This window comes from Lactuca serriola, chromosome 6, assembly GCF_051521515.1.
Source record: "Lactuca serriola cultivar US96UC23 chromosome 6, Lser_US96UC23_V15, whole genome shotgun sequence".
In the NCBI taxonomy this organism is placed as follows: domain Eukaryota; kingdom Viridiplantae; phylum Streptophyta; class Magnoliopsida; order Asterales; family Asteraceae; genus Lactuca; species Lactuca serriola.
Window position 1 is genome coordinate 141,994,843 of NC_136413.1, and position 14,833 is coordinate 142,009,675.

The following is a 14,833-nucleotide window of genomic DNA, read 5'->3' on the forward strand; positions in this document are numbered from 1 at the left end:
CTCGTCTACCTCTAGCATCATATCTTAATTGAAAAAATCCGTACCTAAACATAAATTAACTATAGTTTAAAAATATATTGCATATGTTGTAAAATTAAAGAAACATGTAATACATTTTTATTTATTTTGTATAAAAGTATAGTAAACAAACGATACCGGCTTTCCAAGGCGTTGGCGATTCGTAAGAACACATCCCTACTCAAACAAAATCTTCTTTTGAAGTCCTTCGCCCCGTATACACAATTATCCGCAAATTAATCGCGATATAGATGTTCGTGTCCTTCCTCGCGATTTCTGTTTAACATCACACGTCTTGTTAGTAGCGGGACTGAGTCTAGTTGTAGCAGGTCGGTAGTGTAATAATGATACAACATCCTAAAAAAATATCGTCATCTGAATCATTGGGCGAGTCGAAAGGATTCATGTTTTTTTTTTTGAAGATAATTGAAAGTATGTAGAGAGGAGAAGAGAAAGTGTGTGAAATTTTTTATAAAATGGTAGGTATTTATAGGGTAAATTGTTTTTTTAATAGTTAATTTTTTTTTTTAAAACCGTTGCAATTAAAACGTTTGCAAATGGTAACATTTTCTTCGTTTCATCCGGTCTTGACGCCAACGAGATCCAATCTCGACGAGTTGCAACGAGTAGGGGGGCGGTGTTCCCCCCGTTAAGACGATGTCGCCATGCGCCACGTCACCGCCTCACCGGCGTTACATCTCGTTTGGCCCATACCGATTGCTCTAATATATAAATGAAAATGGATCTGGTAGGTTTCTTTTTTTTTTTTTTTGAAATATACAAACATCTCAGCTTTGTTTACAAAGATATGTTCCAGAAAGTAAGGTTATACACATAAAATCTTACCTAAAACAATTATGAACTTCATAAAAGGATAAACTTGTAAAAATTTCTTTTCACCCCAACTTGCTGATTGGGTCACTGAAAAGAAAGACGAAACTGAACTGAAATGTCTTTGTAAACTCAAAAAATGTTTGGATGAATAAAAACAAAAGCAAATCCAAAGATTTGGTCTTAAAAACGAAACAAATCCATAGATCTGAACAAAAACACTAAGTAGATCAGGAGATTTGAAAGATAGAGCACATCAGATCGGGAGATCTGAGGGGTGGCTAGTCAGATCTTAATATATCTTGAGATGTTAACTTTAAAACGAAAAATATATCTAGTGATCTGAACTGAAAATGCATTAGATCTAAAGATTTGAGTGAGAAATAGAGAAAATTGTAAGATCCAAGTAAAACAACGAAGTAAATCTACAAATCTTGGCAAGGGCCAAACAAATCTGAACAAGTGGTGCTAGAAATGAACAGATTTGAGGAAATTCGTTTTCCTTCTTAAAGCTTTTGAAGGAAACACTAACTAGACAACTTCAAAAGAGTTTTGCAAAGAAAGAAAACGATTTTTTACAGTATAAACTGAAAAATGGGGTAAATAATTATGAAAAAAGTTCTTCAACTCTCAAGTTGCTTGGATAAAAACACTAAAGTATGAACAAAAATGGAGAAGAGCTCCTAAAAACCTCTTCTCTCCCCGAAAATATAAATAAAAACGGGTTTGAGTTGGTCTTCTTAAACTTGAGAGGTGATTAAGTGAACAAAAACGTTCATATCTGGAGATCTGAGCAAAAAATGAAGTAGATCTAAAGATCTGAACAAAAGGTGCATCAGATTGAAAGATCTGAAACATAGCTAAGCAGATCTGGGTAGATTTTTGCCAAGATTCAAAAGGATGTGAACTAAGGAATGTAGAAATGAACAGATCTAAGCAAACCTTAGATGAAAACAGATCAGATCTGAAGGGATCCGGGCAAAAACGAGCTTGAGACCAACTGAGATGGTGGCTACTCGTTCAAGTCCGGGATGACGCCAAATGATGTGACATCGGCTCCGACCACCTGCTTTAAGGATGTGCTTCTACGCCGGAGACAAATCTACGAGGTCATAATAGACAATGTCATTAGAGCCGCCCTAGGGACTGTGCCTCGGGAGCGGGCTCTGACGGTCAAGTTAGATCATATGGTAGATCTAAGACGGTTCTCTTTAGCTAGATAGAACCATCTTGGCACTGGTGGTGGTGTATGGTGGCTGATGGCGGTAGGTGGTGGCTAAGCCACCCGACTGGAGTATAGTGGCGGCTAAGCCATTGGGGAAGAGCCCAAGGGAAAGGTCTTAGGGCCAACGTCTAGAGAAAAATTCCCTTCTCATGGAGGAGGCACAATTCTATTTATAGTGGACAATTAGGTCAAGGAGAATTAGGTCAGGCCTTGGGCCAACCCAGTTCAGGCCCAACTAGCAAGGAGTTGGGCAAGGCCACCCGAAGGCAGCGGGCAGGGCTAGCAGGCGCGCCCTAAGAAAGGCGGGAGGGCGCGCACCCGAAGAGGCTGACAAGGGAGTGCCAGCCCTGGCCGGCGGGAGAGTCCCCAGCAAGGCTGGCAAGGGAACGCCAGGCAGGAGCGCCAGGCCAGGCTGGCACACTAGAGCAGTCTAGGCCATGCTAATGGACCATATATCATCAATAATTGATGTGTGTTTAATGTGTTTATATTTTTATTCAAGTTTTAAATTTATAAAAGTTATTTCCTTCACTAGACTATTAAACACTAGGTAGTGTACCTAATCGTGCAATAGTATAGTTATGGTAAGAACGAGTGTCGAACTCAAGGAACGGTGTTTCAACTAACTTTATTCTACTATTAGCTAATTACTAATTAAATAAGAAAAAGGTTTTGTTTTCCTAGTTTTGCAAGACTAGATACTTAAATTACCAAATTAACTCAAAACTCAGTTAATTAAACTAACACTAAACTAAGCAAGCAAACAAGTATGAATTAACCAAGGTGAGAAATAGACTTTAGTTTAGCTTCGGATTTGTTGTTATTATGGTTGTTTCATAGAAGTGCAATGGATTTAGTTTCTTTGGCTACCGATTCCTAAGATGACCAAATAGGTATTCACCAATTTAATCCTTTAGCAAACTAGCTTATTTATTCGGTGATCAAGCGGACAAACTTACAAGCTCACTAGTGTTCGGTTCGAGTTGCTTAGACTCATAATTAATTGACCAATTAAATTTATTGATTCAACTTTATATATGATTCATCGTCATATATTGGCTCCTATACTTTTTACCCACTTTTCTACTTAACCCTAGGTTTTAATCAAAACTCTAGTCCTACAAGTTTGAAAATCACAAGATCATAAGATTCAAATTCAATTATGAAAAATAGTAATTCTAACCTAATCAAATTCAACAATAAGATGATAAAAATCAGTTATCAAAAGTACTTGAGGTTCTTTAATAAGCAAAATCAATAAATAACCAAACAACTAAATCCTGACTATGAAATCAACCAGGTTTAGTCAACTCATCCTACCTAAACGAAAGTCATGAGTGTTTAGCTCATGATTTCAGCAAACAAAGTCATAAAATCGAGATTCAAAATAAAGACATAGCTATTCCTAATGAAAAATCAAAAAGTAGAGTTTAGTTGCCTTTGATCTCCTCCTTCTAATGATTGTGATTGAATTCCTTGCTTCCTATGCTTAATTCCAGTGCCTTTGCCTCAAAAAGCTTCGAATTCTCTAGAGCCAAAACTTCCCATTCGGAGGTTTATGTGAGATATTTATACTTTTCCCGACGTGTTGGGTGTATTTTTCTTCATTTTATTGCTTTGGTTCAATCTTCCATCTTCTATCTTCCTTAATCCAGCTTCCAACTTCCTTTTTGCTCCAAACAAGTCTTTTAGTCCCTACAACACAATTCATAGCAAATTAAGTATCTTTTTTTTTCTATTAAGGGTATAAAAATAATTAAAATATTAATGTATGTTGTATACACATATTAATAACTTTAAACCAATTTCAACATACTAGATAATTGATACATAACGACTAGGATTTTGTAGTTTACCTCTTGTGCTGGTTCAAGTTAGCTAAACAAAAGGCTGAGTGGGTCCCCTTTTTGTTTTCAGATTTTGTTGATGGCATAACCTATATATATATATATATATATATATATATATATATATATACACACGCACACTTAGTGTTTCCTTTATATTTGTTGTGGCTCTCGATCATAGCCAAGAAATGAAGATATTTGCTATACTAAATGTATGAATGAAAACATATAATAATTAAGACTTAGGGAATGATATTATAAACAAACATTATAACCATTATATTTCATATATGGTATCCATTCGAAGTCTAATATACATAATCATATGCTCGGATAAAACTGTCTTAAAGTACACCAATAGTTAGTACTAAAACTCTAGTTGTTACAAACAAATTTCATAGTTATCATGCATAACTAATTACTAACGCAAGATTTATAATATTAGGAAAGCTCCACCATAAAGAAGAAATGCCAAACAGATTGAACTGATCGTAGTCTTAATAGGAATCCTTCCTTTATCAGTCCTTAGTATCATGGCTTCATATACTGGCCAACTATTCAATACCCCAAAACCAGCTATAAAGAACTGCCCAAACAACTTCTCCACTTTCCAAAAGCTCAATGTTTGAATTATTCCAACTACTAATGAGAAAAAACTAACAATTGATGCTGTTGTGATGGGTAAAAACATTAGCGAGTGAAGCCCAAACTCCATAAGACCCTTATCATATCTCTTTCTTTGTTCATCATCTTGCACTTTGCTAGTCACATTGAACCCTTGTGTACCTATCCCTAAATGTTTGGAAACATATTCAACAAGTCCGAACAAGTAAGGAGACAATCCCCTAATTAGCCATATTCGTTGATCGTTCCACCATCTTTTGAATGTGCTTCCAAATAAGATGAATTCATAACAATCTTGCGCATATGCTCCAAGAAATACAAAAACGTACAATAAGAACCATGGATTTGTCACCTACATTAAAAAACAACAAGCTCAAAGGTAATTAAATGGGCTCGAAATATGTTTACAAATATTATACAACTAAAATATATATGTACCTCTGGAAAGATATATAATCCATTGATAAGAGCGATTTGGGGGATAAACGAGTATACAATAATGGGAATTGACAAAATCGGCCAGAAGGCATTGTATGCGTAACATAAACCCATGGCATGACCCATGCATCTTGAACCGAAAACCAATGGTGTATACTTGGAGAAGCCAACCTCAAGAAGTCCGATAGCCCATCTTTTTGTTTGACTAACTGCATCAAAGAGTGATATTGGAACATCACCCAAAAAGGCCGACCTACTTGGGTGACAAAATATAGATTCCCATCCTTGACATTGCAATCGATATCCTGTGAAATAGTCCTCCACAAGTGACCCATAACGAAACCCTAACTACATGTAAAAAAGAAGTCAATTATTTTCTTATTATGTTATTACAAACAAAAAGTTCGAGTATATATGAATATGACTTACTTCAAATCCCCATTTGCTTTTGTTTCCGTAGTCGTAGTCAGCCACATGGTGGGCCAATTCAATAATGGCTTCTGACGTAATGGGTTTCTCCACCACACAGTTTGGTCGGAGTTCTGGTATTTCTGGTAGCACCATTGATTTGGGGCCTCCAAAGAAAACTCGGCGACGGAAAAAGCAACCACTTCCAACATAAGAAGGGCCTTGTAAACCATCCATTCCAACAGGGTTTGCTACAAATAAACGCAAGAACTCGCCACCATAGATGTCATCTTTGTTGAGCCCATGATAACGTTGAGGAAACTGGATGTATCCTAATTGGTGTCAAACCAATGGATCGAAAATATAACACAATGCTCTTTTAGGCGTATAAGGATCATTAGAGTACATGTCACAATCTTGAGTAAGAACTATAGGGGCATTGGTCAGTATTGCCGATACTCGAAGCTTCAAAAACAAAGGTAATAACCAAGACAAGCTTAGAAAACTAAAATCATATATGTAAACAAATTTTTAAGTAAGATAACTACATAATCATTTACAACAATTAATTCTTAATTTTGGAAAAATAGATAACAATATAGTGTCTAAAATTCTTTTATTTCATTATTAATTCATTTAAGAATTATAAAAAATATGACAAGGTTTTTAATTCCTTACAAATAATACACACACACACACACACACACACATATATATATATATATATATATATATATATATATGAGAAATTAAATATCCTCTTATTTTTGTTTATATTTATCCTTCTACTCATTTGAACATTTGAAATGATGTTAAGTGTCTTAGAATACTATTAATTTTATCAAAATATGATATATATATATATATATATATATATATATATATATATATATTACCATCTCATAGGTGTATGATAATAAATAAGAATAAAATATAGAGGAATATTTAATTTCTCTTTAATCTCTCTCACTCACTCTCTCTCTCTCTCTCTCTATATATATATATATATATATATATATATATATATATAGAGAGAGAGAGAGAGAGAGAGCTAGGTTCAAGTATTATAACTAATTATTGTACATCTATCTTATGCTATGAGAATGATAAAGAAAATATTTTGTTTGATAATATAAATAAGTTCAATCTTACACAACTATTGTTATTAACACATATTTTCACCAATTAAATCGTCTATAAGGTTATTATACACTTAGTATTATTATTCTCATTTCTATCAGAATGTTTTATTGGGTCGTATTCTGTCAGAATGAAAAGGAGTGAAAAAAGATGTGTGAGAACAAAAAAAAAACTAATAATAATTAACGAGAATGCATGAAAATGACGATATTCTTGTAAGGTTGAACGTATTCACATTGCTAAACAACTTATTCTCTTAGTAATTCTCATAGCATACGATAGATGTACAATAATTAGTTTGAATAGAATAACCTAAGCCTATATATATATATATATATATATATATATATATATATATATATATATATAGTTAGAAAAATGAAAGGATTGGTGAGATGTGGTAAAACCATTTCCTATAGTTTTGTGGGTGAGGAAATGTGGGGAAAATCATGTGGCGCTAATGTAGACCTGACAATTCTCGACACGATCCACAACATGATCCACGACATGATACGAAATAAACGGGTTTGGGTTGAGTTTTTCAACCTGTCAACCCGTCAACCCGCCAACCTGTCAACCCGTTTATTAAACGGTTCATATATGAGTTTCTCAAGAAATATACATGTTGACCCGCCAACCCGTTTAGAATTTTAATAAAAAAAATTATATATTTTTTAAATGTATCAAGTATTATACACTATAAAGTTTATACTTTATACTAGGATAGGATACTCGATGTTATTTGTGATGAACGATAGAACGAACTCATTACTGTTTTTTGTTTGAACATGTTTCCATGAATGTTTTTAATTTTCATTTGGATGTTTAAGACTTAAGTTTCTAAAATTCGGATATGTTTTCATCAAGAATTTATTCATGTTTAATTATTAATTTTATTTATGGAATCTGACAGCCTGTAAACCCTTATAAATATGTAGGTTGACGGGTCATATATGAGTTTATGTTTCAAACCCGCCAACCAGTGACCTGTATAGTTAGATGGACCGTGTTTGGGTTGATATATTTTGACCTGCCAACGCACGAACCGCAAACCCGAACACGACATGATTGACAGACCTACGCTAATGTGACAAATCAAAAGTATGATAAGGTGAGGTCCACATTTGCCTTTCTAACTTGGGTGGGAGTGAAATCCACATAGGAGGTACCACATTTGCCTTTCTAACTTGGGTAGAGGTACTGGGTTGAAACTCAAACACACTTAAATTGTTGTTATATTTGGGTGGGAGTGAAATCCAAAGCACTAAGTTCAAACTCTAACACACTCAAATTGTATTTAGTATTCTATGACAACCTCTTATATATTTGGGTGGGAGTGAAATTCACGTAGGAGGCATTGAGTTCAAACTCTAACACGATTTAAATTGTTGTTAATATTCTATGATTAACCTATTATATAGACTCTTAGACGGGTTGATATAAGCTGTTTACATATTGAGGTTTATATTTTTTAGATTGAAATTGTAACGTTTGTCGATATTAATCACGTGTCCAAATTTTAACGTTACTACCTTTTATATCTATTTAATAAAGAATATGGTCCAATAAAACTAAAGACGTCTTTTTGGACCAAAAAGAATGGAAATAATGAGTTTTGGAAGCTTACCAATGTATTGAGAGCACCCGCCTTAAAATGGTGTGGGGAGTTGTTGTTTTTTCCTCTTGATACGTACACAAGATTTGGCATCGAGTGTCCTTTCTTGTCCTTTTCTTTTGCACTATTTATCAATACCTATCAACAAATACATGATTAAAATTATTGAAGGTTTAATGTCCATTTTACATGAAAATTAGCATCAATACACGAGGAGAGAAACAAGTATAATACCGTTTGTATTATTTATAGTCTATAATAGTACACGGACACAATAATCTTGTATCAAATTTAAAATAATGATGAAAAGTGTAACAAACCTAAATGTGGAGTAGAAGAAGCAATATTGATCTATGGATGATAAAATCGAAGATTGATATTAAATGGGTGGTTGGACAGTTACAAGCAGTTACACATTAAGCAGTCGACATCCTACAAATCATAGTCGTCGTATGAATATGTGATTGCATCTTACACTTCTCACTAGGACGACTACTTGCATCAATGGCACAAATTCATAACGTTTATATATTTTCTTATTTGGTAGTCATATATCATTTCAATCTATATATATAAAGTTAATGAATAAATATACCTGAATAATAGGAGGGTGATGTGAACGAGCAAACCCTGGGGTTCGATATTTGTTAAATGTTTGACGTTGTAGTTCGTTCATGATGTAGTCGGGGCATACTTCACCTCTTTCAACCACATTCTCCACTTTCATCTTCATGCTCTCATAAATAGCCTAACGTACGTAACAACTTATGAACATCATCGACTATCGTTAAAGGAAAAATCTGACTTCGTACATCTCTGCTTAAGCCACAAACACGTTCTAGAAAGAATTACACGCCACAGACATAAATGTGCATATAATAATCCCTTCGGAAAAATAAAAATTAATGATTCTCTGTACCAAATGTAATTTTCTTAAAGTGTTCAATATATGCTTTTAGAATGACAACGATTTTGAGCTACAACACAAAAGTCAAAAAAGCTACAACAATCAAATCAATTTTGAGCAAATCAGGTCTATTACCTATCTAAATTGGATATTGAAAATTTAAATCCATTCAATCCAATTAAAACTAAATATAGGATACTCATGATCGATCCATTTTAATTGGATTAGTAAGTTTGAATTGGACGGATTAATTTTTGCACGTTTTTATATCTATGTATATGTATGTGTGTGAGTGTTAGCGTGAGTAGGAGTGTGTAAATATTCAATAAGCCCACGAAATTAGACACAAACGATAATAAAATTACCATAATTAAGTAAATGACTCGGGTATGATAATATATCGAAAAGTGTCATGCAATGAAGTAGTTAATTAAAAAAAAAAAAAAAAAAACCCATGCAAAAGAGAAGAACATATATAGATAACAAAAAAGTTTTTAAAATGTTAGTTATATATAATTACCTTAATCTCTTCACTCTCTAGCTCAGCCTTTCCATGGCGTTCAGAGCTGAAATATGCTTCCGGACATCTATCCATGATATTATTATCCCTACAAAACGGCAGCCAAATCTTTGCAAAATTTGCAGCCTCCATGAACGCAAAAAGAGTAAGCTCCGACCCACCATCGTCTGAAACATACACAGAAATCTTCTCCGGTGGGTAGTCGTAAGCAATAAGAGACAGCGCAGTGTTGACTACGTTAATGGGTGGTTCCTTGTAGGGATCCGCCGTGCATATGAATATGTCGATGGCCGGAAAATCTTTTCTGTCGAGGATTTTCTCTAGGTTTTCAGGGAAGACTTGCCGGAGGATAGGGCGGAGGCGGTAGGAAGTGGTAGTGGCCCATATGAAGGCGAGGATGAGGTCAGAGATCAAGAGGGAGGTGGTGATGGTGACGGAAATGAAGGTGGTGGAGTGGCGAAGGGTGAGGAAATGGTGGTAGATAAGGGCGACGATGGCACAAATGTAAATACTTGCAAATACACGGTTGAAAACCGTGCATGGCATGTGCTTGTATGTGTGAAGAGGTAGTCCTAATCCCATGTTTGACCTCTCGGTGTTTTCCAGTGGGTTTGGAGATGTTCATAGCCGTTAGTATTTATAAGTATTGAGATTGGGTCCTTATCCGATTATAAGGCTTATCAATTTATATATTTTATCTTTTATTTAAATAAAGTAGCTTATTTTCAGGAGATAGTCTCCTTACCAAATTTTTGGTAACACATATGCGACTTAAGACCCTAGGTTGAATATATAATGGTTGGATCTTGTGGAATGAATTTTCTATCATCAAAGTTGTTTAATTAGAGCTATTGATGCTTTGATCGTATCATATTAGCATACAAAACAAGATAAGTAAAAGTTAGGTAGTTGGTTAATGGGCACTTTGTTACGTGCACAACAATTCATATACTATAAAAAACTCATCACATGAAGTATACATTTGAATTGCACAAGAACATTAAAAGTACAAGTGACTAATGCGTGTTACGCATTTGGTACAAGCTTAACCAGCATACACAATGTGAGTCCAAACAATGTAGAAGTTACGTTTATACTTCTATGCATTCTCCCATTATCAGTCCTCCATACCATAGCTTTATAAATGGGCCAAGAATTCACAAGCCCAAAACAAGCTAGAAACATTTGCCCAAAAAGTCCATTAACGTTTCCTCCTTTTAAAATTTGCAAAATGCCAAACACAAATGCAACCAAATTGACGATTGCAACCATTGCTAAAGGCACAAACATTGGTGAGGGGACACTAAATTCAAAAACCCCATTGTCGTATCTCTTGCTTTGTTCATTGTCAACCACTTTGTTTGTTACATGAAACCCTTTTGAAGCAATACCCAAACGTTTAATGGAGAATTCAATGAACCCAAATATATATGATGAGAGACCTCGTATGAACCACATTCGTTGGTCATTCCACCATTGTTGGAATGAACCCTGGGCCAACATAAAATCAAGACAGTCTTGAATGTTGGCCCCAAGAAACAAAAAAACGTACAAAAGAAACCAGTAATCTGTGACCTGTATTTCAATCATTGCAAACGTTTAATTAGGATATGGATTAGTATTGCAAGGAGTGTAGTAAATTTAGGTATATGCATACCTTCGGGAAGACAGATATACGATTGAGGAGTGCTAGTTGAGGGATGAAAGAGTATATATAGATTGGGATTGACCAAATAGGCCAAAACGCATTGTGTGCATAAGCAAGGCCCATTAAAGGGCCCATGAAGCGACTACCGAACGTTAACGGGTTGTATTTTGAAAATACAACCTCTAGCAGACCGATGCACCACCTTCTGTTTTGAGTTAGTGCATCGAATAGTGTGATTGGTAGATCACCTAAAAAGGCGGGCCTTCTGGGATGGAAGAATAATGACTTCCATCCCCTACAATGCTGATGAAGGCCTGTAAAAAAATCTTCAGATAATGACCCATATCTGAAACCCATCTATAAAAAACAACAAAACAATCAGTATTTTATTTAACAGGTTAATAACACAAGCAAGAAAAATAATGGACCCGAGTTGGCTAACCTTCGAACCCCAAGAGGAATTATTTTCGTAATTTGAGCATGCAACTCCATGGGCCAAATCAACAATTTCTTGGCTTTTAATGGGCTTTTTGACGACATGATCGGGCCAAAGTTCACATACTTCGGGTAATTCGAGTGACGATGGCCCGCCGAAAAACACACGGCGAACAAAAAAGCAACCACTCCCAACATAACACGGGCCTTTAAGACCATTCATACCTCCAGGATTTATCACATAAAGACGTTTATATTCGCTACTATAAATGTCCGCTTTATTTATACCATGAAACCGTTGTGGGAACTGAATATACCCTAAATTGTATCGGATTGATTCATCCAAATAAAAACATAGCATTTGTTGAGGCGTTTTTGGATCATTTGAGTACATGTCACAATCTTGAGTTAGGACTATAGGTGCATTTGTCATTATAGCCGATACACGAAGCTACAAAACCACAAATCAGAAAATGAAAGTACTCTACTATTTAGAATCTGGTTACTCCAAAACAATTAACAAGTTGTTAATTTCATAAACGGGTATAAGCCTATTTGAGATGTTCAAAAACACCGTTCTTTTAACAAAAGTGTCCTTATTTTAATTGTATTTTGTGAATAGAGCGTTCTATTCTTTGACCTTGTGATAATACTTTTGTAAAACAATAATGTTTAAAAAAAACAAATAGTTTACTACCCATATATGTTATTAACCTTGAAAAAAATCCTAAAAAAAAATTCATGTACACGATAAATATTTACCAATGTATTAAGGGCACCAGCCTTAAAGTTGTGTGGTGAGGCCTTATTTTTTTCCCTTGAAACATATATAAGATTTGGCATTGGATGCTCTTCAATGTCTCTATCTTGTCTACTTTCTAACAAAACCTGTTTCAGTTATCTTTATAAAATTTAGTAAGTTTTATAAAGTGTAGCATAAGCTGTATAGATTTTATAAAACCAACCTGAATAACTGCTGGATGTTCATGACGACTGAACCCTTTGCTCCATTTGTTGAAAGCTATTTGTTCCTCTTCATTTGTGATATACTCAGGATTTATGTTTCCTCTTTCGACTACGCTTTCGACTTTTATTCTCATTTTCTCATACATTGACTGATTTATAATAAGAATTTTGAAAAAAAATGAGACAAAATTATATAAGGCAAATGGGATCGAGATTTAACCCACAAAACACATAAGAATTCGAGTCAATTATGAAAGCAATGTGCACTAGATAAGTCAATTTGGTTATATTTGTCTTTAACGAGTGAAAATGAGTAAAATAAACAAATTAAATAACATAAAAAACGGTTGAATGTCATATATAGTGCACACAAATTCTTACAATATGCTAATTGGTTTTATTCAAAGTGATTATGTAATGGTTTTGATGATACAAATCTTGTAATCATATCATATTATTATTTTTGTAACTATATTTAAGCCATATTATTGTAATCATACTGTCCTTTACCCAACCACATTTTGACTGTATATTCCACTTATTTGATGTGTCCATTTTGTTATTGTAGAACAAAATATAAAGAAAAAAGTTTAATCAAATTCAACACACCTCATGATTGTTTTACATTCATGATACAGTGTTGTACTCTTTGAAAAGTGGTGTATAAACTTATTTCAAATTTTGAGGCGTAAATGCTAATTTCCAGAGTACAAGGATACTTCCGCAATAAAATCATAGTCTGAGGGACTATTCCGCAATTTTCTTTACAAATCATGACTAGATTCGCTGGTTTTTTGGCTTTATATACCTACTTGATATTGAAAAGGCAAAATTATCGACAAAACAAGCAAATGAATATATATATACACGTAAACTAATGATCATTTATTAACGTAATAAATACTTATTCAAAATAGAATAAAATATATTTTATATAGACCCCAAATCGAATTGTTTGGAGGACAAATTTTAAAATAAAAAACTCAGCAAATGACACATGATGACAGGATAAGGCTGTCTGTGTCTAGTCATACTCATATATACTCGTCTGTTACTTTCAATTTCATAAATTCGTAACTACACGTTTTGATATGTATATGTCTATTAAAAAATCTGTATTTTATTCGTCAACTATCAAACAACACCTACCTTAAGTAGGACATTAAATTTAACGACTTTGAGATAATATTTGTGATAGTCATAAATTTTAAGGCCAAATATTATATTCTGTTTAAAAAGAAATTCAATACCTTTCCAATTTCTCCTAATGAATAATTCAATAACTATAGTACAACTTTAAATGTGTAATGTAGAATTATTGTCATATACCTTGATCTTGGCGCCGTCGGAAAATGTAATGCCATTTGATCGGAAAAAAGCCTCCGGGCATCTGTCGGTGATGTTATTATCCCTACAAAACGGCAACCAAATCTTTGCAAACTTTGCAGCCTCAAAGAAAGCAAAAAGTGTAAGCTCCGAGCCACCGTCATCGGAAACATACACAGAGATCTTCTCCGGCGGATAATCATAAGCCATCAAAGACAACGCCGTGTTCACCACATTCATTGGCGGCTCCTTGTAGGGATCTGCCGTGCAGATGAATATGTCTAACGCCGGAAAATCTTTTTTCTCAATAACCTTCCCAAGATTCTCGGGAAAAACTTTCCGGCCGGTGGGGAAGAGTCTGAAGGAGGTGGTGGTTGTCCACATGAAGGCGAGGACGATGTCGGCGACCAAGAGAATGACGGTGGTGGCGGAGGAGATGAATGTGGTGGAATGACGGAGGGTGAGGAGGTGGTAGTAGAGCAAAGCCAAGATGGCGGAAGCGTAGATTATGGCGAATGCGCGGTTAATGGTGGTGCGGCGGAGGAGGTGGGAGGTGTGAAGCGGTGGAGTGGCGGCGGTGGCCGGGTGAGGAGTGAGGAGGGACATTATAAATGCACTGAAATGATCTGACCAATAAGGATACACTAGAATATCGTTACATAATTTTACAAGCTTTTTACGATCTTTAGGAGTTTAAATAGCCTAGAAGGTTGGAAAACGTTAAGAAAGTTTATTTGTTAAAATTTGTTGTTTTGTTTATTACATTTTGATATTTCTAGTTATAATTTTATATTTATATTAATCTAACAAAAAAAAGTTTTAAAATATGAAAAGGATAACGATCTCCGTGACTTCAATCGAATCCAACTCCCAAGATAACTACGT

The 14,833-nt window shown here is 34.7% G+C and overlaps 1 protein-coding gene and 1 pseudogene across 2 annotated transcripts; both read right to left on the minus strand.

The window, feature by feature from the left end:
- Window positions 1-4,214: 4,214 nt before the first annotated feature.
- On the minus strand, window positions 4,215-10,165 carry LOC145056980 (cellulose synthase-like protein G3; annotated as a pseudogene). The gene is made up of 6 exons (XR_013685949.1): window positions 9,574-10,165; window positions 8,742-8,894; window positions 8,159-8,284; window positions 5,413-5,856; window positions 4,984-5,331; window positions 4,215-4,897 (listed from the first exon to the last, which is right to left on the minus strand). The product of XR_013685949.1 is annotated as a cellulose synthase-like protein G3 (transcript).
- A 317-nt stretch (window positions 10,166-10,482) lies between these two features.
- On the minus strand, window positions 10,483-14,630 carry LOC145056982 (cellulose synthase-like protein G3). Its single transcript, XM_079004726.1, has 6 exons — window positions 13,952-14,630; window positions 12,622-12,771; window positions 12,419-12,544; window positions 11,664-12,107; window positions 11,231-11,578; window positions 10,483-11,148 (listed from the first exon to the last, which is right to left on the minus strand). The coding sequence occupies exons 1-6, from the start codon at window positions 14,552-14,554 to the stop codon at window positions 10,600-10,602; spliced, it is 2,220 nt and encodes a 739-aa protein (XP_078860852.1). The 5' UTR covers window positions 14,555-14,630; the 3' UTR covers window positions 10,483-10,599.
- Between the last annotated feature and the right edge of the window lie 203 nt (window positions 14,631-14,833).